The 26,477-nt window shown below is 35.7% G+C and overlaps 2 protein-coding genes across 3 annotated transcripts in view; both read right to left on the bottom strand.

The window, feature by feature from the left end:
- The window catches only part of pou2f2a (POU class 2 homeobox 2a), a 59,721-nt gene extending 49,933 nt beyond the window's left edge, over positions 1 to 9,788 (bottom strand). Inside the window, exons 1-2 of one of the 2 annotated variants that reach the window (XM_059555727.1) lie at positions 9,631 to 9,788; positions 7,418 to 7,626 (exon numbers count right to left, since the gene is read on the bottom strand). The gene's annotated coding sequence lies outside the window, so the exon portion shown is untranslated. The remainder of the gene's footprint in view (positions 1 to 7,417; positions 7,627 to 9,630) is intronic. The other variant, XM_059555728.1, reaches the window with a different exon arrangement.
- A 2,780-nt stretch (positions 9,789 to 12,568) lies between these two features.
- atp1a3a (ATPase Na+/K+ transporting subunit alpha 3a) overlaps positions 12,569 to 26,477 on the bottom strand; it is a 33,840-nt gene continuing 19,931 nt past the window's right edge. The window contains exons 8-21 of the mRNA XM_059555719.1: positions 26,384 to 26,477; positions 22,060 to 22,258; positions 21,092 to 21,336; positions 19,633 to 19,825; positions 19,142 to 19,454; positions 17,985 to 18,135; positions 17,709 to 17,877; positions 16,643 to 16,797; positions 16,369 to 16,492; positions 16,091 to 16,236; positions 14,671 to 14,801; positions 14,457 to 14,558; positions 14,267 to 14,358; positions 12,569 to 13,601 (exon numbers count right to left, since the gene is read on the bottom strand). The exon at positions 26,384 to 26,477 is cut by the window's right edge and continues 175 nt beyond it. Of these exons, the coding sequence (XP_059411702.1) occupies positions 13,573 to 13,601; positions 14,267 to 14,358; positions 14,457 to 14,558; positions 14,671 to 14,801; positions 16,091 to 16,236; positions 16,369 to 16,492; positions 16,643 to 16,797; positions 17,709 to 17,877; positions 17,985 to 18,135; positions 19,142 to 19,454; positions 19,633 to 19,825; positions 21,092 to 21,336; positions 22,060 to 22,258; positions 26,384 to 26,477 (2,143 nt within the window). The 3' untranslated portion in view covers positions 12,569 to 13,572. The remainder of the gene's footprint in view (positions 13,602 to 14,266; positions 14,359 to 14,456; positions 14,559 to 14,670; positions 14,802 to 16,090; positions 16,237 to 16,368; positions 16,493 to 16,642; positions 16,798 to 17,708; positions 17,878 to 17,984; positions 18,136 to 19,141; positions 19,455 to 19,632; positions 19,826 to 21,091; positions 21,337 to 22,059; positions 22,259 to 26,383) is intronic.

Genomic DNA, 26,477 nt, shown 5'->3' with positions numbered 1-26,477 from the left:
CCGCATTTATGAACTATCCATTCTAGGTCATTCCAATAAGTTTCCTATTTTGCCTAACAATGACACACTTAACAGATTCCTCTCTTCTCCCTCTTGCTCTCTGTCTCGCCTTGTGCATTGAGACTGTGTGTGGGTAGATTTAGAACCGAGATCAATAAGAAATGTAGAAATCAATGCACTTAGCACTAGGAAATCAATGGGCCCTAATCGGGATGCCGATGGCACAAGTCAAAACAATTAAGAGAGAAGAAAAATGTTTAACAACCTCTACTCTCTTGCTTACACAGTGAAGACGAGAGCGAGTGAGTGGGGAAAAAGGAGAACGAGGGGAGCAACGCCGATGAGATTACAGCTGGGAATCAGGAAGTGCATAGAAATGGCAGAGAAATGTGGATAGAGAGAAATGAGTGAGGAAAAGGGACGTATGGAGTCAATGAAACGGGTGGAGATGATGAAAAATTGAGGACGAAAACAGACATGCAATTATCCAACTGAGAAGAAAAGACAGGAAACATGGACGGGAGAAGCAAAGGGAGGTATTATTTCACACAAATAATGACCGAGTGCCGGCGAGAAGACTCAATTATGGACGACGGCCAACCTAAATGGACCATCACACAACTTTAAATGGTGACTAAGCAAATTAGGGTGTCAAAGGTTAGCGGCCATGTTTTTAATGCAGGAACGTAGCAGTTGGTTCAACGGTCCTATCAGATGGCCGAACACAGGGGCGCTCATCCATGGGTAAGCATGTAAATCTAGCTGTCAATCAAAACCAGGCCCAATTACAGACGCACCCTGACCGAACCAATCAGAAGCAAAGAGAAGCACCGTCGGCTCACCCTATAAAAGCTACGGTGGCCCCGGTTGACGGGGAGTGGGTGGGTTGTGATTTGGGGTCAATCAATAGCTGAACCCCATGCCGACCTCTACCTCATTCTTAAGGCAAAGGGGGAAATCAATGCAGAAGGGTCTATGACTCCTGACTAGTGTATGGATTTGTGAAGTGCCAACTAATCAGCGACTTAGTTTATGTGCCACTATGCCTATTAACCTATTGATATGACACCTGGCAAAGTGAACAAACATGCACATGACACTACATATTCTCACACTCCTTTGACATGAAGATCCAACAAGCAAAAAAAGGAGGAAATAATTAAGAGATTTACCATCAATTTATTTTAAAATGCATTTAATTGTAGTTTAAAAATGTATGTGTTGTTGCAGGTAAATAAATTGCACAAACAACATGGCAACTAAAAGAGAAAGAAGCGAGCGAAACAATACACAAGGCACAAGAGGACAAGAGCAGGGAGTGTGAGTGAGTGATAAGATGAGGGGAAAAAAGAGGGGAAGAGGAAGCAAAGAAGGTTGTATCAAAGGAGGTTTCAGCATTAGGGGCTCAAAGGCGAGGGGGGGATACCTCTGATATTTGGGATTAGAAAACATGTGGTGAAGTAGGCAGGGATTAAGCAGGAAGATGGAGAAAGAAAGAAAAAGAGAGGGGTGTTTGGGGGAGGAGACGTAACAAAACCTATAGGAGTGTAAATACTTAGTCTGGAGAATTCTGTGGGTAGGTTTTTTCTTCTTCCCTGGCCTTGCATTCCCTTGTTTGTGTCTACCTGCTTATTTCTTATTTGTATATTGAGGTTATAAAAAATAAATTAATAAATACGTAACTCTACAGTTACTATTGCCAATTTTTCTAAATAAAAACACAAATAAAATAAAAAAATAATCTTTTATAGCATTCAATAAAACCAGGAATAACATACATACATTAATCATGTGTTTATATATATATATATATATATATATATAATATAAAAAATATGTTAATATTACATACATATAAATATACACACACACACACACACATATATATATATATATATATATATATATATATATATATATATATATATATATATATATATATATATATATATAAAATGTTAAATAAATGTTAAATATTATATACACACATGTATATATATATATATACGTGTGCGCGCATACACTACAGGCCTCTTTAATGACAACATCCACATGTTGTTAAAAACAAATTCGTATTTATGTGGAGTCATAACTTATACAATGCTCAAAAATTATATATATACAAACCGCCATAGATTGAAGTGCAATTTATGATGTGACATTTACTTAAGATCCTCACACAGGCTTCTAGCTGGACATCTGTGTGTGTGGTTGTTTCTCTCCTCTCTCTCTTAATGTGCATGTGTGTGTGAGTGTGTATTTTGGGGCCGTGGGGGTTGATGTTAGGCACTCTTGAAGGTTAGGTTCAGTGTCAGTGGTCAAGGTCAGGTGTTAATTCATGAGAGAGAGCGAGAGAGAAAGAGTGAAAATCTACTTAATCTAAAAGGACAATGGCAGAATCTGACCAAAACAATGAAAATGCACACAACATCAAAGACGACAACATCACAACTGTTAGATGATAGGCCCCGGTGCCAATCGTTTCTAATTTCTTTCTCTCTATTTATCACTTTCTTTCCTCCCCTTACCCAGTTTGACCACAGGGGTCAGCCTCCAGCGAATGAGGTCATTCGTCTGGGATGAAATTGACCTTCAACCCCTCAACTTGATCGCTTGCCTGCATTCTAACCACCTGGACAACCAACCAGCACAGAGCGTGCGTGTGTGTGCATGCGTTTACGTGTTTGTCGCAAAACAATCAAATAATTTTACTCATAGAAAAACATGGATATATGTTCCAAAGCCTAATTATATATAGGTAATGACAGACAATAATATCATAGCTTATTATTAACCATTCAGATACTATTTATTTGCATTGATCTATTCCTTTTTTTTAAGTAATACAGCAAGGTCTTAATTCAAATCGAACACATGCATGCACACACTAGATTTGGTCTTTAATAATAAAAAAACACACACACAATGAAGATGCAGAAAGGCATCAATGTTGGAGGTCAATACCTCACTGACACTCCTTATGATGGCACATCAAAAAGTCAATGATCAGCTCAAGAGAATCAAAGCTATTGATTACAAACAGACCAAACATGACATCCACTGCAACCTACACACTGTTTCCATTCCATGGTAAAATTCACTGAAATCCAGTCACGAAATATCATTATTTAATATCTATCAAATGCATTATTTTGTAGGAAAACATCATATTTTATATAAATAGTTTATATGTTTATCTTCATGCATTATTTTCAGTTTCTATTTTACTTTCTACAATTACATAGAAAAATAAACATTTTATTAAATCTATATGTGGTACAATATGTCTAGGTTAAGATCTCACTCAAAAATAGGTATAAATTATAAACATGTATGGATATTTACATTTTCCCAATATAAAGTCTATATATCTGTATTTGTAATAGTATATATTATTTGAACGTGTATGCCGGGCATTTGCTTCTTCACTAATGAAATATAGAGCAATAAGGACAGAAGCCGATGCGCGCTCTCGCGGCCGGCGCGTCTGGAGACTGACCAGCTGCCCTTTGACACTGAGGTCGTGAGCTAATGGGCTTTGCACAGCTTTGCACATTGTGTGGACAAATGGTATTTTTTAGCGTTAATGTCAAGGTTGTTTTTTTCTCCTGTTTTTGTTCTGATCGTTAAAGCCTTTTGGACCAAAAGTTGTTGCTTAAGTTGAAAGATCGATACTATTTTGCAGCTTTTTGCCGAGGTGAGCAAAATTCTCTCAAATCCAGGGAACACAATGAACTTTGAAATGAACGAAACCTTCATGACAAAAACATGAGATTCACAGCGAGATAGAGGCCTACTTCCATTTAGTCATAACTTGCGACCGATATATCAAAATATTTGCAAAATATCTGGAAAAATTAATATGATTTTAAACGTATTAATATGCAATCATTTTGCGTGATTTCACTTATTTTACATTAATAATTAAAAATAATAATTTTCAAAATATTAATTTATTTTTAAGGATGTGCATGCATATTATAATAAATTGCTGCATTAACTATATTTCAATACTAAAACACTGCGCAACACCACTAAAATGATGTGCAGAGTAAATCACATGCTTCAACACTGCATGATTTCACATCTTCCAACTGGAGTTTTTACCGACACCTGCACGTTCAGTTGTCAAAAATAGATTTCCCTTTAGTTGCTCATTAATTGGGTACATTTATCATAAATCTAAATAAGCATTAACATTAAACAAATTTATTCATAACATAAATGATCAAAGCATGCACATGCATCACTAAAATTCTCACCCGACGTGCGCACGTTTGTCTATAAGCATGCATTTATTTAATGAATGTATAGGCGATTTGCATTTATAAACTCAAATATCTGAACGTTCTTTTAGTTTGTAAAAAAAATAAAAAATAATAAACTATTTTAAAGATTCTTTTAGTTCCTAAACGAAATTTGAAGACTGAAGTCAAAGGCAATATGATACTAAAATTAATATTCACTTTTTACGTAAATTTGCATTCATTTTAAATTTACGATTTTAATGTTTGTTTTAATCTGTGCGTTTTATGCATAGCTAGTTTGCATTTTGAATATGCAAAAATGCAAACATGTCAATGCATAATTAAACAATAAATGCAAATGCTGCCATATTATATATTTTAACCATTTAGCAAAAAAAAAAAAAAAGGATTAAATGTTATATTGTGAAAACAATAGGCTACATAAAAGAGCAGTACATATTTTAATCAATGCAGGACTAATAAATACATTTCCATTGTAAATTCGACGATCCAGTTCTTAAAACGAAAACACTGCACTAAATGCCCAATACAGCCAAGTTGTTGCAACATACGGGAAATTAATAAAGTAAAATCAACAGAAAACATTAGATTAAACACTTTCATAATCGGACACCATAAAAATAAGTTACGTTCTGAAATAAACAAGTGAACACAAGAAAAGTTTGCATGTCTATTTGCTGAATAATGATAAACCTTACAAATCATAAAAACTGTAAATAGACTATAACATATATACATAAAAATACATACATTTGTGTTAATGTTTATTTTTCTTCTTCTGGCAAACAAGCAATGCAAATGTCGTGTTGCTAAATTCCACATTCATTTAACAACGGCAAACCTATAGTCAGTCTCTGAAAATATTCAAAGCGTTAAAAGAATCTTACAGGCCTACTCGTGTTTTTTTAGATATAAAATTATGTATTTTAGTCTAACTTTACGATTAAACCCTTAATTGGATTAAACGAATTGGTGGATGATGCCAAAAGGAAAAGAGAAAGAATGAGAGGTGAGATAAAAGGTTATCATATTGCAAGCATGGGTGAAGTAAGTTTTTTTATTATTATTATTATTACAAATTAAGCATTATAATATCTATACACACAATGCTCCAATTTCTAAGATTTCTAGATTCCTAAATGCACATTCCTTTATAAACCATTTAATTAAAACCTAAATAGCCTAATACGTTTCATCGTAAAGCCCTTCACGCTGCCAAGACAGCTTCCTAAAAGACAGACAGAGTTTAAACCTGGAAGATTTTCACTGTATCTTTGAGGTTGGTGTCAGCACGTCTCTGCCTCTCTCTTTCTCTGTCTGTCTGTCTCACTCTCCATGTCTCTAGTCCAGATAGAGAGATACCAGCCGCGCGCTCCAGACTTCAAACACGCGCGCGACGGGAGGAAGCGTCTCTCGCTCTCCTCTCGACCTGTCGATATCCCGATGGCAGTTCGCTCTTTATAAAAGTCACAATTCCATCCTTTTAATTAATTTCTCATAATTAACTCAGTGTGTTCATCGATTTCCACTCTACGGCGCATCGGCCTCTATCCGGGAACACACCGGTCGCGAACATAAGGCCTTATTATTTTCGCGTTAACTGAAGCCGAATAAATAGCCTATTGATCACATTTAATATCAATTAAAGCCCAACTACACTAAATAATCCCAAGTTTCTGGCACCGGGGTCCCGTCGGCAGGTGGAGAGGTCATCAAAATGGAGGGAAAACGTGTATTTTGAAACTGGCTTGTGCATATTATAAGCCTCGTATATCCTGTCATTTGAAATAGATACACTGATAATAGGCATTTAAATAAACATAGTGCTAATTACACAAACATACCGTACATAGGCTATGTATACACACCTTTGTCTGATTTGACATTTTCTATAAGGAAACAAAGTGCACCTTGATATAGTCGCCTCAAGATATTCTGTCACTGATGTAAAAACATTTGCTATTATTGAGCGCGCGCACGCGCACGCACACACAAACAATAATAAAAAAACGAATTAAAAATCGATTATCAAAACAGTTATTAAAAAACTAAATCAGCCATTGAGAAACAAACTCATTTGAATAATTTGTTGAAGCCCTCTGCTCTGAATGTCAATGATTTGTATATGATATTTATTTAAAAAATATTTATCTGTGACCAATCCCTGTAGCTAGTTGTGTGAAAGATGGGAAGATTTTCAGGAGCCAGCAGGTCCAAATTTCTAAATTTCATTTTTAAAAATGTTAGAAGTGCCGAATCCCAAGCTTTTGGAGAAAGCCGGCTCTGAATTTCAAGAACAGAGAAAGACAGGGAGAGAGCAAAGCAAGGACAGGAGAAAGGTTTATCGCAGCTTCATCAAACAGGCACCTGACAGGATAATGGTCACTAACTCAATGTGTAATTATCAGAGAGTGAGCGGGTCAATCCTGCACATACTCTATGCATTTATATGAAACAAAAACGGTATGTTTTTTTGTTTGCATGTGCATTTGAAAAAAATCTGATTGATCAGTTTGATCAACAACAAAACATATATTATCACACTTCTCTGTATTTTCTTCACAACAAATGCATTATGAAGAGCTTTTAAATATTTTTTTATTCAGAAATTTACTTCTGAACAGTAAATGGCAAAAGAGACAGGAACGCAATGCATGGAGGAAAGAAACAGTAAAAAAGGGGAGTGAATAAAAGAGCTGCGAGGGAAAAAAGTGAGGTGAACAGAGGAAGAAATAAGATGGTGCAAGAGTGGATCAGAGAAAGAGAGAGGGGCAAAAGAACGCAGGCGGAGGGAGGGATGTAGAGGCCCCTTCTCTGTAGAATCAAACCCCTCATGAATTAAACGCTTTAAGGCTCTGAATAGGAGGCACGTGCAGGAGGGCCTCTGAGAAAAAAAACGCTCACCCCATCTGGCTCTTTCAGGGAGAAAGAGTGAGCCAGAGAGAAAGAGAGAGATCAGGAGAAAGCGGAAGATCAATGTGCGTGACATGGCGAGAAACCGGAGGAACAACAGCCGAACATGATATATTTGGGGTTTTGTGGGGGGGTTTACAAAAACACAGCATTAACTAGATGAAATATTTAATGTTACTAACATGAGGACCTGAATTTGAGCCAGAGCAGGCACAGAAACAGTTGTCATAACCAACCTTTAATCTGTGAGCGAGCGACCTTTCAGACACTTTTTTCCAGTGTCCCTCACCCTCCATCTCTCCTTCTCTCACTTTCCCTTGTTGTACCCAGCATCTTGGCTGTTTCCATGACGACCGATTAGATACTGATGGGGAAAAGGGGCACATTTGTGAGGGAGCCTGAGAGTTATTGAGGGTTGGACTCTGCTTGATGGACATTGGAACATCTCAAATCCATCATACACGACTTAATGGATGAGCTCTATAATTCTGCATGTACAACAATCAAAGCATAGGGTTATATAATACTTTCAAAAATGTCTGCATCTTAAAGTCATCATGTATTCAAAACGTATTATAGCTACATTTTTTATATACAAGAATGATCAGTGCACTCTGTTCCAAAGGGGAAAAAAAATTAGCTTGTAATATTTGTATATCTTCTTTCCAATGTATAAAATAAAGTCTGACTTCTACTTTGTTATATCAATATTCTTTCAGCAATTGGTGTAATTGGTGAATGAACATGGCCAAAATTTAAGATGAAATTCTTATAGCTTGTAATGCAAATCATTGAGATCTTTACAGTGTAGGCTACTTTCATAAAATGCATGTAAATATAATTGTTCTCATTTGTCATTTATCCCAATAATGTATCTTATTAAGATAATATTTACATTTTTAGTTTGTGGGATTTAAAACATAATGCAATGCAATATAATGGCAATTAAGAGATTAATGAAAAAAACTTCTTCAAAAGCGTAATGTATCATATTTGATGATACATTTTTCTTAAAAGAAAAAATATATATATGCATGGAAATTAAGTAAACCTAAGTTGCTCCAGTCCAGTATTTACATTTATTCATTTGTGATCTTGAAATATTACAGGCAAAATAAAAGTTGTACATGCATCGGACAACAGGTTTTTCAGGACAGTTTTGATCATGTTGATGATTTAAAAGCCTTAGAAATGTGTATATAAATTTTATTCTACACTTCTGTATGGTTCAGAGCTCTCAATGAAAAAAATGCAAGGATCTGAATACCTCAAATAACATTAATCATCCCTTTAATCGTGCTTTTAAGGCATTTTTCAAACACAGATAGACTACTATCAGGTCCTCTCAGGACCTCAGGTCCTCTCTGGTCCACCTATATCTGCTACACGGTCCTTCGAGCGCATCCAAAATGCTGCCGCTCGACTTGTATTTAACCTCTGGAAATTCTCTCATTTTCCGCCTTTGCTCAGTTCTCTACACTGACTGCCAGTAACTGCGAGAATTAAACCCATGACACTAGTCCTAGCCTGCAATGCTGCCAATGGCCCATAGAACCATTACCTAAAATCCTTCATCAAACTCGTACACCCCAGTCTGGTCACTTCGATCAGCCACTTCTGGTCGCTTAAATCCCCTCGACACGAAGACTTCCTGCTCGTCCAAGTCCAGATTTTTCCATCCATTTCTATCCTGATTCCTCATTGGAACAAACTCCAACTATCAAATATCAGACCAGCTAACCGTTTAAAAGCTTCCAGATACACCTTGACATGTTTTAACATACCTCCACGAAAACACACACACACACACACACACAAACATTTTAAAAACATATTTAAGCCACTAAGATTCAGTATGAACAGATACTGATTAATCAACATTAATTTCTTTTGTAGCTATTAGTTTCTTACTGAGTCTTAAGGGCAAAGCTTTATACAAAGACTATGAAATATAGATTAAGAAGATGGTGGCTGTGTTTTGCAGCATGGCAACTAATTTCTAGCTTGTCATTTCTTACTAACTAACTAACCAGCTTCAAGATGGTTATACCAGTTTTTAAGGTTGACTCAGGGAAATGGTGGTTATTCAACTAGCCAATAACCTCAATCTCAATTATTTTGTCCACAATCGTTTAGAATTTGAAGAGAAAAGGCCCTCTACACACATGTTATGTTATGTAAATATTAACCATTAATTATTTAGATTTATATATTATTTAGATTTATATTTAAATGTAAAAACAGTATTTATTCAGGTAAGAGCATCATTATCCAAATGCTAACCTATCTATTGGTTTATTTTCTAAGAACAATACAATTTCCGTCTTGTTGACCGGAATACCATAATAAATAACGTTAACTTTTTAAGATTAAATCTTGTCAGTATAGCCCTATTAGTGTGATAAACCAATATAATGTGTATATAACCAAAAGCGTGTAACATTATCACCTGGTTGAAAGGATGAAGTTCGATCGGAAGAAACCTCTGAACCCAATCTTGAACCTCAACTCGACGTTCAAATAATTATCAACAAGAAATCAGATGATTCGGCGCGTTTGGTCTCCATCTAGCGGCGAGAATCGTTCTTTGCACGGGTCAACGGCATAAACGGTCAGTCTCACCTAAAATAGCTTGTGGAGACTATACGGAGCGAATTAAGGTTTAAATCCACCACATTAAGTAAAAACAAATGTTAAGAGGGTCTTAAAAGTTGATTTCAGTATTATTAGTAACCATAAGAGTTAGACAAAGTCAGTTTAAGCGCACTTACACGGATGCTCACAAACAGGATGTCCGTTAGCCTCAGAAGGTAACCATAGCAACAGTTAACCGCTTTCCGAGGGATTTCCGTGTCAATAAATTATGTATAATTGATTTATAGGCTATTTAACAAGTATATCTCAGTGTTTAAACGTACATAAATAATGTACATATATATATATAATATACGAAAACGTTTTCCCTTTGACTTTAGTCTTATGTTATGTACGTTCCTCAAATTATTATATTAGCGAAGCAGTTTTGAAGAACATAAGCTGATTTCAGCAACCTCAACTGATAGCAACTCACACAAGACTTTGAAATTATTATAAGAGGACTGTTTATTTGAAATAGTGTGGAAAAGAGCACCATTTTATGGAATATAGGCTATGTAATCATTACGAAAATTAACCATGTTAGTAGTAAAAATGTAGTAACTTTGGTGGATTGATTACAATTTGTATAACCACAGTTTTAATACAAATACCATTGTTAAACTATGGTTACTGTAGTAAAAACCCTGGTTAATTTTCGTGATTGTTCCTCAAATTCTTATATTAGCGAAGCAGTTTTGATATTATGATTAGAGGATTTAAACACAAAAGTCACTCTCTTTATTTGAACTGGACTGCTCTGTTGTGTCAAAGATCCTCATTTTATTGAATATGTAATCACATATAGTCTGTATTGTGTGTGTAAGTATAGAGATCAATCAAAACATGGCTGGTGTGAACATGAACGCGTCCCCAGTTGCACACCCAAACACAGAGCATGTCCACAATTACTCATCACCCAAACATTACTGGTCAGCCCAGTGACCCCTCCTCCTCTCGGTGACCCCGACGACCTATGCGCCATGGCAACCCTGTGACCTATCCGGCAGTTGCCAAGGAGACGACCTTGGAGCACATCTGACCATTGCCCCCTCCCTTCCCCCTTTCTGCTGAGACGAAGCGAGCGATCGATATTCTATCACACAGAACAGTGGAGCGAGAGAGGGAGAGGGGGAAAGGGGGAGAGAGAGGGAGAGAGAGAGATTGGGGGGCTGCATTGAGCAGAAAGATTAAAGCGGGCAGGACAGCTGACAAGGGGAGCGCGTGTGTATGTGTGTGTGTTTCATAATGAGGAGACATATTTCTGTTATTTTGGAGAGTTGGCTTCAAGGCATGTTTGTAATTCAGTTTTTAGAGGTGTGGTTTTGTGTGTGTGTGTGTGTGTGTGTGTGTGTTTGTGAGCCCTCTTCATCATCAAAATGAAACAGAGGCTGAATGTAACCAGGGAATTCATCAAAGACTTTACTGCAGCCCATCTCCTCCTCTCTCTTTCATATAAAACCCCAAACTGTATATATATATATATATATATATATATATATATATATATATATACAGCTTGTATAAATATTATAAGCTGTTATAGGCCTCTCTATCTGTGTGTGCAGACGGTGTTTAAAAGGGGTGACCCACACCTCTAGGTGATACGTCTGTGCAAAAGCAATTTTATTTTATTTATTTATTTACAGAGAATTTTTTATCTCAAATTAAATTTATGACCACCTGAAACGTTATTGAAAAACAACTTCCTCAAAATGATGAATTTTGCTCAAATATTACGGAGTGATTTCAGGTAAGATGTGTTTAATGTGATATGATTTTGGGAGGAGCCACCTCTATAAATGTCACAGCGCCAAAACTCATAAAAGCTATGAGAAGGAAGGTTATAAACCTGTGAGAGTGAATTAATGACAGTAAAAACCATTAACAGACTTACAGAGTTCAGAAAAATCCATTTCAGAGGTAAAAGTTCTCACACTGGTCATGTTAATCGAGCGAGTCGTTTTTAGTAATATTTTTATTAGCTGACTACGATTTACTGGCTGAACCACACAAAGCTATCAAGAATGTGCCTATATATTTCAACCCCCAAATACAATAAAATATAATAATAGAGTAACATAAATAGAAGTCATTTTGAATTATATATTCTAAAATAAAATAATCTATTTTATCAAATTATTTTCATTACATTAAATCACATTTCTTATCCCCAAATTCTCATACATACTGCAAAAAATATGTAAAATAATTTGAAAAGTTTTAAATCAGTATTGAATCACAAAACCTCTCAAATGAATAAATAAAATAAATATTTTATCAAATTATTTTCATAACAATCACATTTCTTAACCCCAAAATTCTCATGAATATGCTGCAAAACTGTGTTTTGTTAAAATTTTAAAGCATTATATCAGTATTAAAAGTAGTATATGGCAGTATTTTTGTACATTATTATAGTTTTAATTAAATTAAAAAGCATTGTGTCTGGAAAGGATGATTCTCATTATCTAAATATAGAAATGAGTAAATAATGACAATCACTGAGAATAATGTGAATTAAAAACTGAAAAGACATCTGGATGCATTCTGGGTGATATTCAACTACACTATTTACTCCTGTGAAATGACTTTTTGATATTTACAAATGAAAAATAATGATTTTGAACTCAAACACAGTGTGAATGCATGTTTAGGCGTCCTGAAAATGCAGTAGATTTTTTAAATTTGCACAGAATATTTCATTTGATCTCAAGCCAGACATCAGACACAAAAACAAACCGACGCCAAGCTGAGAAAAGAGAGGGATCCTTCTTTTTTATTTCATTTTTTGCTGTTGTTTCATATATTGGTACATTGCTTTTATTCCATTTTTTCTGCACTTATTTAAACAATGAAATCAGAGAGAATCCTCTTTTTCCTAGGACACAAAGATTGTGTTTTCTCTTTTTTTTAACAGGGGAAGAGGGGAAACGGGGGGCGGATAGAGGAGGGCGGCTTCTTCACATCGTTCACGAACAGACAAACAGACAGGGACAGAGAGACGGACAGAAGGAGCAAGAGCTGGGAGGGAGGTAGGAAGAGGTGCAGGATAAAAGGGGAGGGAAAAGAGGAGCGAGCGAGAGAGAGAGAGAGAGAGAGAGAGTGAAACGGTGGCAGTGTGCTTTGTCATATCTGAGAAAAATGAAACCAAGCAGCTCTCAGACACACTTCTAACATAAAAAAAAACTAACAAAAGAAGTTATGAATGATTAATAAAAACAACACTCTTAGAAAGAGAGACAGACAGGTGCCAGATTGGGGTGAGGAAAGCTGTGCTCCTCTTTTCCCCAGCAGAGGGCGAGAGTCTAAAAGAGTGAGGATCTTCAGGTTATTGTATTTCTGGACAGTAAAGATAACAGTAACGGCAGTAACATGGCAGTGTTTGTACAGGAGTCCCTGTCGAAAGTGACCGAGTCTTTATGCAGCTGCTGGGTTTGGACAGACGTGATGCGTGCGCACACGCTAACAGTGTGTTAGTATCAGTATACTGGCAGATTCAGCTGTAGTCTTTGAGCAGAAAAAATTACAAAAAACAGGAGGTTTGTTGTCTTCCTCTGTGGTTGGTCCTCTCACCTTCTTTTTTTATTTCAGTAAAAGGAAGGAATAACATGGCTGTTTCTGTATTGGTGTTTTTATAGTGAAGGGAGGAATGAGTAGAATGTGAAAGATAGAGAGAGAGAGAGAGAGAGAGAGAGAGAGATAAAAAAGAGAGCGAGGGAATGAGGGAGAATCAATGAGAGAAATAATTGACAATTCAGTAGTATGTCTCCTTTTCAACCCAACCTGAGATAAAACAGCGAGAGAAAAAGGATAATTAAAATTCAGCATCAGTAACATGGATATTAAAATCCTTCCTTGTTTGAGCAATCAGATATTCACAGAACATTCACATGAGGAGCATAAAGATGGCACTTTATTTTTGCAATGACTACAATTGATCATGAATCAGTTGAAACAGTCAGCTCCAGTGAATCAATTCAAAACTGATTAAATGATTCATCTGCATCATAAACTCTTTGATGTTCACGAGTGTCTATGTGACATCTTCCATGCAATAAAACATTTTATCAAAATATATATATGTAGGTCAGTTTTTTTTACAATGTATTTTTTTAATGAAAAAAATAATATATATTATTTTCCTTTTGGTTAATTTAGTGTAAAATAGTTTAGAAATAAATACTTGGTTTATTTTAACTAGATATTTACTGTGTTTTACCAAATTACTATATTATAATGATTTACAATAATCTTGAATTTATTATTATTATTATTTGCAATGCAACAATTCTACTGTTTTACTGGATTTTTGATCAAATAGTTGCAGCCTTGGAGAGCCAATGGCAGAGTAAATATGTAAATATCAATACTTATATACTGAATATCATCATAAGCCTGCGATATAGCTGAAATATGTATATATATTTAAAGAATAATTCAAGCTCTACCTCCTGGGTTCCGGCGCAGTATGAGTTTTCGGATCTCATCGTAAACAAAAATTAAGAAGCTGTAAGGGAACGCACAGAACCACCAACTGGGCCTGAGAGACGAAACGAGAGGATTCACATTAGTTAAACTGTTGCTTCCTTTCACTATGACACTGTTCCATCAGGAGGTTTCTATCCAGGGAACACTCACTTGAGAGGATACATCCTGAGGGCCACGTCCATGCCGGGGCAGTACGACAGGAAGGCAGCGAGAGCCGTCTCCTCAAACAGGCCGAAGATCAGGATTTTATTCCTACAGAGAACAAGCACAAGCATAGTCTGCTTCAGTCACTGCTTCATATCTGATTCAACTCTCTGCTAATGTGGAATCCTAGTGTGAGTGGGACATGGAGAGAGATGCTAACTTCATGCCCTGCTGGAACACAGAGTTGCGGCGAGTCTTGCAGATGATGACGTCGGCCCACTGCACCACCACAATACTGACGAAGAAAGCCGTGTGACAGGTGAACTCCACGATCTTCCTCTGCTCATACGTCTGACAGAAAGATGACATTCTCATTTGTTCACATACACTACTGTTCAAACGGTTGGGTTCAGAAAGATTTGACATTTTTTGAAAAACTAATTGTGGTTCAAGGATGCAATAAATGTGATGTGATGGAAAGACATTTATAACATTACAAATGGGTTCTATTTCACATAAATGCTGTTCTTTTGAATTTTATATTTGTCAAAGAATCCTGAAAAAAATGTATCATGGTTTCCACAAAAAAATAAAAAAAAACGTTTTCAACATTTATAAATATAATGATTTGGTTACAGAAGTTTCAAACAAGCATTTTACAAATGATTCCTGAAGGATCATGTGATTACATTTAAAAATATTTAAATAGAAAAAGGTATTTTATGTTGTAATACTATTTCACACCATTACTGTTTTTACTGTATTTGTGATTAAATAAATACAGCTCTGGTGATTTTTTTGTTTTTTCAAAAACAAACAAACAAATAAACCATACCTACTTGAATCTTTTGAATGGTGATGTATATTACATGTTTATGTTTTGCTAATAATCAATGAGATTATAGATTTTATTAATGGTTTAAATGATTTGTTTAAGTTTTATATATATATAAGTCACAAAATTGTTCATGTCATTTTTATTAGTTTTTGTTTTTTTAGAATGTATATACAGTTTTTTATTCAAATTTGTATTTTTTTTATTAAAAAATTATAATAAACTAAATACCCTTTAGTTTTAGTTATTTTAGTACATCAATGATGCCTCTAAACCTAGCTGAAATAAAATACGTTTTTTATATTTTACTTTATTTTATTAAAATAATAATAATAATTTATCATTTTAGTTTTATTAATTTAGTCTCAGATAACTATAGTAATCCTTGTTTAGAAGTGCCAAACACTTATGATGTATCTCTGTGAATGTGTTGGACAACAACCTATAGATGCATCCTCATGAATAAGCTTGGCTTCCTTATCTTAGTTGCACTTCCTGTCTTGAATATCTGCATGTTCTCCTGTATGGTTTTGTTTTCTTATGTCCAAACCAGATAATTAATAGCTAAGACGACAGGCCAACCCTGAAAATAATACAAGCTTTTAGTAATTCTTTGTTTTGATCAGCCTGTCTGAAACAGGATAGTTGGTGCTTTTGTTTGTCTCTTTATAGAAGCATCTGTTAGATGAATAAATGTAAAATGCAATGTACCTTGCTTTGGTCAAGAGCATCTGCCAAGTGCATGAATGTCAAAGCTGTTCTATCAAATATGCATATAGTTTGTGTCATGTGACGCAGTGTTTACCCATTGCTGTCCGTAACTGTCCTCCAGGTCATTGTTAGAGCGATCGTCCCAGTTTAGCCGGATGCCCACCAGCAGACTGGGAAGCCAGCCGTTCTCAGCCAGAATCACGAAATAACTGAAAAATCCTCCCAGGGCCTGAATCATACCTACATATGACAGGAAGTCACTTTTATTCAGTTCATTTCGGGTCAGTAGACCAGTTGGTTTCTTTCTACAGCAGTTGGGTTTTTCCAAAACCGAATTAAAATACATTTTTTATAATGTAGCAGCTCACTAACCGATCTGTCCATAGGCGATGCTGATGAGACGCTCGTTCACCAGCTTGTCCCTCTGAGGGTTACGAGGCTGGCGCTTCATGATGTCACTCTCTGCTGCTTCATAAGCCAATGAGATTGCAGGGACCTGAGATGGAAGGTAATGATTGGTTAATGTAACAAGGGAGTGTATTTCAGAAAACTAGAAAAGAACAGTTCCAGTTACATTGTTCAATATGTTCAATATTATTGAAATAAAGACATTAGATGTGTGTGTGGGGGGGGGGGGGGGGCTCACCATGTCAGTGCCCAGGTCAATGCAGAGGATTGTGATGGTTCCCAGAGGAAGAGGAATGTTGACTAGGATGAAGAACAGGAAGGGAGTGATCTCAGGGATGTTGCTGGTCAGTGTGTAAGCGATGGACTTCTTCAGGTTATCAAAGATCAGACGACCTGGGAGAGAGCAAAAATGCAAACAGACTTCATTATTACTGAGTCTAAGTCGTTTCTCTTGTTCTTCTAACAATGTGTTCCTGTGCTTTTCCAAAATTTGTCAAGACATTTTGCTTGCAAAGAAGTGTCATGCATATAATTAAAAATATATAAGTTATAAGATTGTTTTTAATATTAATTAATACACATTTCAAAATCTAAAAAATATATAAGCTTTTTTTATGAAAGTTACTATACCAAAACATGCTCAGTGTGTTTATTAATCAGTTTATATGTCACCAACTCTTCTTAATTTTTTTTTTTTTTACATTTTGTTGGTTTCATTTATTAAAGCATTAAAAAATTATAGTAAACTAAAACTTTATACATATAAATCAGTAAAAACAAATAACACTATTAATACAAATACTGATTTTTACTTGTTATTTTTATTTATCTTTTTTTTTTACATTTATTGAATATAACCATTAGTAATTTATTGAATATAACAATAACCATTATATGTTATATTTAATAAATGTTTAATTTTAATTAATACAAATCAATACAAATATTACCAAGTTGTTGTTTTATTAAATCAAAACATTAAGCTATATTATACTTTACTATAATACAACTGTTTTGTTTTGTATAATACATTTTTATCTAAAATTTAATTTCTGAATTATTTGTATAATTTCTTTATTTATATTATATTATAGAATGAATGCTTTATGGACCTCAGGTAGACTAGCAACCACTAGATTTGTGAAATCTAATGGCGCTCCAATTAAATAATGAACAAAGATCAAAATCCAGGTCATAGACAAATAATTGCCTCATATGAGCTGCCTTTATTTTCTGGCTTGCTCTGGATTTCTTTCTTTCTCTCTTTCCCATTTCCTTTGTCTCCCTCTCTCTCTCTCTCTTACCTTCCTCAACTCCAGTAACGATGGATGCAAAGTTGTCGTCCAGCAGGATCATGTCTGCAGCCTGCTTGGAGACGTCTGAGCCAGAGATCCCCATAGCAACACCGATGTCTGCCTTCTTCAGAGCGGGCGAGTCGTTCACCCCATCACCAGTCACCGCCACAATGGCGCCCTAAACGACACAGAGAGTGTGTAAAAACATAAGCCAGTTGTTTCCCTTGATTCTGTAATCATGAATAATAATGGACTACAGTGTTTGTGTGTTATTTAGGAGTGCACCTGTCTCTGGCAGCCCTCCACGATGATGAGTTTCTGTTGGGGAGAGGTCCTGGCGAACACGATCTCTGTGTGATTCTTCAGCACTTCATCCATTTGGTCCTGCGAGAGATCCTTCAGATCTGAGCCATGGATCACACAGGCTTTAGCATCCCTGACAACACACGCATGAAGAATGCCAAATCAGGACTCATCCTCTCAGGTTGTATCAAAATCAGATGAACTGTACAGCTGCTGATATTTTGATAAAAATGAGCCGGAAGTATTAGACAAATCACATTTTTCAGAATTCAATCTATTTTGCATGACATCCTGTAGCTAGATAATGTACCTACACTATTATGGGGCAAAATCATGGTTCTCCATTGATGGACATTTAAAAGTGACTATATTTGCACAAATAAATTGCTAATATTTCGCTATATATACACTCTTAAAAATAAAGGTTTCAAGATGTGTTTTTGCAGTGATTCTGTTTAAAAAACATTTTTAGTAAACAGTTCTTAAACCTTTACTTATTCTTTTTATTAAGAAGAACATTTTAAAATATAAAGAGTATTTGTTTTTCCACTATAAAGAATCTTTCGAGCATTTAAAAGATTCTATTGATGTTAAAGATTCTTCATGGGTCCATCGATGCCAATAAAGAACCGTTCTTTTTTTTAGTGTAGGTGTTTTACCAGTGACCTGCTTTTGAGGTTATTATAGAGAATATTAAAGTATTTTTGATTTTAAGTATAGTTCAACCAAGCAGGATTCAATTTAGACATGTTCCTGAATCAACATTCTTTGTCATTCCTAGAAACAATATTCCTATCAAGCAATAGACACCATATCCTAAACCTAGCCTACTTCTGAAAGCAAATGATTGGTGGAAAATGATACTGTTAAAGCTTAATCCCTAACCAGTAATCCCATCAGTTGATAGGAATGCTGTTCCAGCACTGAAAAACCTGCTGATCCAGGAAAACATCCTTGGGAAGATCATGAAACTTAAGTTCTGGCTTCCTAACCAGCTGGGATATTTTTATCCATAGTATATTATCAAAGTGTACAGAAAATTATATCAGGGAAGATACAAAATGTGACAGTGGAGTTTAAATCAGAAATGTGAGTTTGGAATACAATGCAGTAGGTTTTATAGGGGTTTTCTGCTCTACCTGGGGTTGACCTGGCTGACGGGAATATTAAGGCGAGCGGCGATGTCCTCCACCGTCTCATTACCCTCAGAGATGATCCCCACACCTTTAGCGATGGCCTTGGCCGTGATGGGATGGTCTCCGGTCACCATGATGACTTTGATTCCAGCTGAGCGGCATTTGCCCACAGCGTCTGGGACGGCGGCTCGGGGAGGGTCAATCATGGACATCAGGCCCACAAAGCACAGATTGTCTGTCTGGAAGTTAATGTCGTCTGTGTCGAAGGCAAATCCTTTGGGGTACTTGTCCTCAGGCATGAACAAGTGGCAGAAACCTGGATGGAAGGAGAAAAAGACACACTTGATGATCCATTGGTTTGGTTTGTCATTTGTCTTGGATATATATTTTAAATGAATTTTAAGAGTTTTGTGTTCCAGGAAACAGAAAAGCACATATACGTCCAATACTGTAGTTGATTCTCATATCCCACGTCACATCTCTGTATTTCTCACCCAGCACTCTTTCTCCCAGTCCTCCGAGCTCCAGGTAGGCGTTCTGGAAGGCCTCCTTCAATTCCTCGTCCATGGGCTGCTCTTTGCCCTGCACCATGATGCTGGAGCAGCGGTCCAGGATGCGCTCTGGCGCCCCCTTCATCACCAGCAGGTAATGGCTGTCAGGCGTCTCATCCGTCTCGTGCACTGAGAGCTGGCGGAAAAACACAAACGAGCACATGAGAATGAGTGTTCATGAGAAACTAATAATCGGATAAATGTGACTAAAGATGAGCCTGTTTAATCATTCATCAGAATTAAATGAAATATCTTAGACTAGGGAAATTGACTAAATGGACAGCTGTAGTTTTCTTTAGATAAAATCATTCATAATCAATTTAATAAGTTAAAAATAAAATGGACTAAACTGTAGTTTTCTTAAGTATTGAGTACATATTGAGTTTTCTTAAATTTTTCAGTATTGAGTAATACCGATTATTCACTCGCCTGCAGGTTTTGCCAAATCGCCGACAAATGCCTGAAACCGGAGGGAAATCTGTGGTCATTCACGCGAGTGACAACCATGCAGTGGGAATTATCAAAGACGCAATCTGAGGGAATCACTGACATGTTGCAGACGCCCGCAAAATATTTGGCTTTGGATTCACAATCACGCTGTGTGCAATGATTTCTGACTGAAAACTACATTGGCAATGACCTACAGCCAATGAGAGGCCAAGATACAGGGCAGAGGGAAGTTCAGGGAGGAGTTATAGACCAGAATATCAATACTTTAATAGATATTTGAACAATTATATCATACAGAAACAAGCACAAACATTTGCTTGACCAGCCACAACATCAGCATAAGAACACCCAATCCCTGTTCCTGCATCTCCCTCCTGCATAATTAATTTTTCTTTTTCTCCTTGCAGCTGGAAATCAGCTCACAGACAATTTGCGGGCTATATATATATTTTAAATAATCCAGTCTCACTCAAAAACTCCGGTCCGATGCATGCGGGTTCTCGCGTTATTTTCTAATCTCTTTTGTTGTGAAACATGTGTTCCTGTAGCTCAATTGGTAGAGCACTATGCTATCAAGCACAAGGTTAGGGGTTCGATTCCCCGGGAACACAAGATATGTAAAAATTGATAGCTTGAATGCACTGTAAGTCGCTTTGGATAAAAGCATCTGCTAAATGCATAAATTAAATTAAACATAGTTTGCAGACCAGACAGAGCTGTCGGTTGATTCTTCCTATTGTGAAGTCATACAATGTAAAACCCCCTGTCGCCGATCCATCATGCTATCTGAACACAGCAGCAACTGAATGCTACCCCAGTTAGTCACGCAGAGTGAAAACAACGTCGATCTGACGAGTTTGAAAATCGTGCAGTGTGAACTAGGCATAAGTGAACGTAACATTGACTGAATGTTAACAAGTTAATGGATTCTGATACTAAACAGTAAACAAACCTGGTATTTGTTGGTGGAGTTGAAGGGAATTTCAGCCACTTTCTTGTTCTTGTCCCTCATGGCTTTGACGGAGCCACAGGAGAGCTCGATGCACTTGAGAAGAGCCGATTCAGAGGCGTCCCCCGCGACATCACGCTTCAGGATGGGCAGAGAGTCCTGTCCCGCCTTAAACACGGCTCTGTTACAGAGCGCCGCCACACGGGCCAGAGACAACCACGTCCCAGAGCTCTTGTCAAAGGACGTACCTATTAGAGAACACACTCAGGATCAGTAGAGTACCAGCCAGAACAGCCTAGAAACAGCTAGAACACAATACATCTACATTACCATTCAAAGGTTTTTATGTTTCGGAAATTCACCAAGGCTGCAATTATTTAATTAAAATAGTAAAAACAATAATACTGTAAATATTTCTAAATATAAAATAACTATTATGTACTGTAATGTATTTTAAAATGCAGTTTATTTTTGAGGCAAAGCTGAATGTTTAGCATCATTACTGCAGTCTTCTGTGATGAAGATGATCCTTCAGAAATCATTCAAATGTGCCGATTTGCTGCTCAATAAACTATTATTTTTATTACCGATGTTGAAAACAGTTGTGATGATGCATATTTTTGTGAAAGCGTCGATATTAAATTTTTTTAGGATTCTTCAATGAATAGAAAGTTCACAAGAACAACAATAATTTTCAATAGAAATCTTTGGTGCAGTATTACTTGAGAGATAATATTATAGTTTTTTTAATAATATTTTAAATTATTTTTCTAGCTCTTTGTATATATATATATATATATATATATATATATATATATATATATATTTCTCCTGGTTGGTTCACAGTTGGTTTTGATTTGTTTTAAAATGGTGTTAGTTTTATTTAACAATACTAATCCTGCTTTGGTGACATTTTAAATGCCTTTACTGATCTATTTATTGCATCCTGAGCACTTATACTAGCGACTCACCCGACTGATCTTCTGTGGTGTCGGCCTCATGGATCTGATTGTCGAACCACATGTGAGCGACAGTCATGCGGTTCTGCGTCAGGGTGCCGGTTTTATCAGAGCAGATGGTGGATGTGGATCCCAGAGTCTCCACAGCCTCCAGATTCTTCACCAGACAGTTCTTCCGGGCCATGCGCTTGGCCGTGAGCGTAAGACACACCTGGGAGACGCAAACAGAGAGAAACCCAAACAGAGGAGCAGTGGAACAAAAGGAAGTTGAAAGGAAAAAGAGGTGGAGAGAAAAAGAAGCGAACAGTTTTAGTGGCATTTCATGGTTGGTGGACAATGCAGCCTCGTGCATTAAGAGAACCGAGTGAAATCAAAAAGAGCCAAGCACAGCAGGAAGCAGAGAGGTCAGAAACATACCCAACGCAATGTCTGCCTTTATTATTGATGTCAAGAGGTGAGCCAATCAAAATCGGTGGTATAATCGCACAAATGTATCTTTTACTTGATAGAAGAGTCGAATTGAATGCCAAAATTAGAAGATGTGACATACTCTTATCACCCAAAACCCTTCAAATATAACACACTATTTTAAAAATGTATGATGCATTTTGTTAGTTTGGGTTTTACTTGCAGTGAGGATAAACAAAACTTTTGTGCAGACCATATTTTTATGAGGTGAATTATTGGCTGCTGAGAACATGCAAAATGCAGTTACCAAAAAAATGACACCAAAAAATCTAGAGATTTAATCAACTGTTCTATTCAGCCTATATCACATTAATAATTATTTATATCTTTTGGCCTATCCAGGATATTTTTGTTTACTTTTGTGCCTTTATAATTTCCAATATAGCATCCTTATGGTAACATTGAGAGGCCAAATTTATAAAAAAAAATATTTTAATTAATGAAACATACAAGCTATAAAGGGCAGGGTTTTTTTCTTCTTCAGTAAATCAGTATATTAAAATGATTTCTGAAGACACTGAAGACTGGAGTAATGATGCTGAAAATTCAGCTTTACATCACAGGAATAAATTACAGCTTAAAATATTAAATTTAAATTAAATGTAATTAAATTTAATTAAATTTTAAATTAAATTAAATTTAAGCATTTAGCAGATGCTTTTATCCAAAGCGACTTAGAGTGCATTCAAGCTATCAATTTTTACATATCATGTTTTCCCGGGGAATCGAACCCCCAACCTTGCGCTTGATAGAGCAGTGATCTACCAATTGAGCTACAGGAACACATAAGATAAGAAACTTATTTTAAATACATCAAAAACTTTAAAAGCTACAGCATAAATGATATGACTTTGACTTTTTATTATGTACAAGTGTTGAAAATTGCAAAATAGTTTCACAATTTACAAGAAAACTAACTGTAGTTGAGCTTAGCATGCACATTTCTTCTTATGGACATAAGAAGATTTAGGTAGAAAATAAAGAGGTTAACGATAAATATAATATCCTTTTTTTTCTTTAAGAGAAAAAAACAATGAATTTTTAATAATAAAAAGAAAAAACATTACCGTTTAATGTAAAAAGAATATAATTTATAATATAAACATTTATAAATGTAAAATTTGCTAATTGGGTCCAAAAAACATTAACAACCTCGCGGTCAAAAAGTCTCAGCGTCCTCAGTGCCAGTGTATTTAGCATGCATATTTAGCATGCATATTTGCACTGCATTATGAATTACACGTTTCTGAATGCAGTGATGCAAAAAACCAAGCTTGACGTCTGCGTAGAGTGTTTCAGGCCTAGATGTGCACAGCATCCAGAGGCACAGCCAGAGCCCCGTCAGTCTCTGTGTCGCAGCCACTAGCTCAAACAGATACCACACAGTAATACTTTTTCAGATTTTCATATTGACCTAGGATTTCAACAGTGAGAGTCTGTAAAAGAACACAGGAAGAGAACGAGAGGAACAGACAGAGAGAAGGAGAGAGAGACAGTGATAGAGTCACGAAGAGGCACAGATATGAAGGATTCGAGAGAGTGAACACACACGATGATATTCAACACTACTGACACCACACACACAACCACAGAGCAGAAGCCACAACACTCACTGATACACTGAAGAAGAAATGAACCGGAGATGGACAACAGATTCAAGTATCCATATATAATCTCATGGAATATGTTCAGAATGGCACACTACTAATATCTGAACTAGAGAACTACTGTATGGTACTGTAGTACACTCTTAAAAATAAAGGTGCTTCACGATGCCATAGAAGAACATTTTTGTCAAAATGGTTCCATAAAGAACCTTTAACATCTGAAGAAACTTTCTATTTCACAAAAGGTTCTTCATTAAAGGGGGTTGAAAGGGTTTTTTTAGATGATAAAAAGGTAAGGAAGACATGGTTCTTTAAAGAACCTTTGACTGAATGGTTCTTTGTGGATCCAAAAATGGTTCTTCTATTGCATCGCTTGAAGGACCTTTTAAAGCACCTTTATTTTTAAGAAACTGAGGCCTGACTTTCCTAAACCTGACCCGAACCTGACAAGGACTGTAAAATTAAAAGAAACTAAAGCAGAAAATTCACTCGCTTTCAATTATTATTATTATTATTTTTTTTTTAATATACCGACTACTTAACAGGTGAAAAATTTGGTGTAATGAAAAAATGAAATATCAAATGTGATTCTGTAACTTGTTACTTTTTTTTGGACTGATTATTAGTTTGGAATTCCATTGTGTGTGTGTATGTGTATATATATATATATATATATATGTGTATATATATATATATATATTGTAAAATATTGTAAAATATCATTATAATTTAATTAACTGTTATCTATTTTAATGTATTAAGAAATGTCATTTGTTCCTGTGACGCAAGCCTGGATTTTCAGCATTATACTCCAGTTTTCAGTGTCACATGATCCTGCAGAAATCATTCTAAAATATATTTTTTTCAGGATTCTTTGATGAAAAAAGTTTAAGATAACAGCATTTATTTGAAATATAATTTTTCTGTAACATTAGAAATATTTGTAAATGTCACAAGTCTAAATCACCATTTATACACATTAGACTGAAATTTTTTTAAACAAATCTTACGAACATTTATATTGAGGGTTAAAAGTCAACATGCAGTGAGAGTAGTTTATGAGAGTAGGAACTGTGAAGGGACAGCAGCGTGTAATTGTCTGAATATTAATATCAGCACTTTTACAGGATAAAGGATAAAGAATTGACATTAAGAGGTCACTGACTGATCAAAGTACACTGCAGAGCATGAAAATGAGATTTTATTCATCTTTATTATCTGTATTGTTTTAATTTTTGATCTAGAGATTTAAAATATATTCACTATATAGTCTACAGTGACTAACAAATTTATTGTAAATTTATGTAAGGTTTTTAACCAATTTTTTAAGGTTTGTGCTACTGCTGCTCTTAACTAACAGAATTGGTAATTACCAAAGTAATTTTTTCTCTTTCAGTATTGGTTAGACTTCCAATGTGCATAAGTTTTTTAGTAACAGTAGTAAGCTATTTCTAATGCTATAATATAATTATTGCTGTTATCTGTGAAAGAAAGGCAGAAAAAAATTTATTAAGTGCTTTATAGTGTTCTAGCCAATTAGTCAAAAAGTACATAAACAAAGTACATAAGCTGTTATCAAAGGCAAAGGAGGCCATTTTTGTTATTATGTGAATAAATATTAATTAGTTGTTTCAGTTTGTTCTTTGTTCAGAAATTACAATAACATTTTTAGAATTCAATTTTTTTGACAGATTCCTGAAATATTTGTGTTTTCTGTATTATGACAGGTGGTCTAATAAATTGTTATGTTTTCATAGCATTCAGTTGGCACATTTGTTTGAAGGACATTGGACAGAATGTGTCAGTAAAATTTAAATAAAGAAATTAGGGGTTTTAATCAGATTAATCAAAAAAATAATCGTTCAACTAATCGATTATCAAAAACAATGTTAGTTGCAGATCTAATTGACTGACATACTATTGCCACTTGTGATTTTAATAGTGAGAATATATTTTAGCACACTACTGTTTATTTACGCGGTAGGCAGTGTGCAGTGCATACTGTGCAGTACGTAGTATATACTGTGAAGTATGTTAATATGCAGTATGTCCATTCCAAACAGAGCCATGGACAGAAGATAAAGAAACAAAAAAGACAACAAATACACACACACACACACACACACACACAAGTCACAAATTATACTGAGAAATAACAAAAACAAACACGTACTTGTCACAGAAAGACATTTGAACATTAGCAGGGACACCAACACACATTCCACACTACAACATCCTGCGCAAGCCCTCAGGTGACTCACAGTGACGGTGGCCAGCAGACCCTCGGGCACGTTGGCGACGATGATGCCGATGAGGAAGATGACTGCCTCCAGCCAGCTGTAGCCCAGGATGATT

The sequence above is a fragment of the Carassius carassius genome, chromosome 8 (assembly GCF_963082965.1).
Source record: "Carassius carassius chromosome 8, fCarCar2.1, whole genome shotgun sequence".
In the NCBI taxonomy this organism is placed as follows: domain Eukaryota; kingdom Metazoa; phylum Chordata; class Actinopteri; order Cypriniformes; family Cyprinidae; genus Carassius; species Carassius carassius.
Note: the sequence above shows the minus strand (reverse complement) of the source record. Positions and strands in the feature narration are given on the sequence as shown.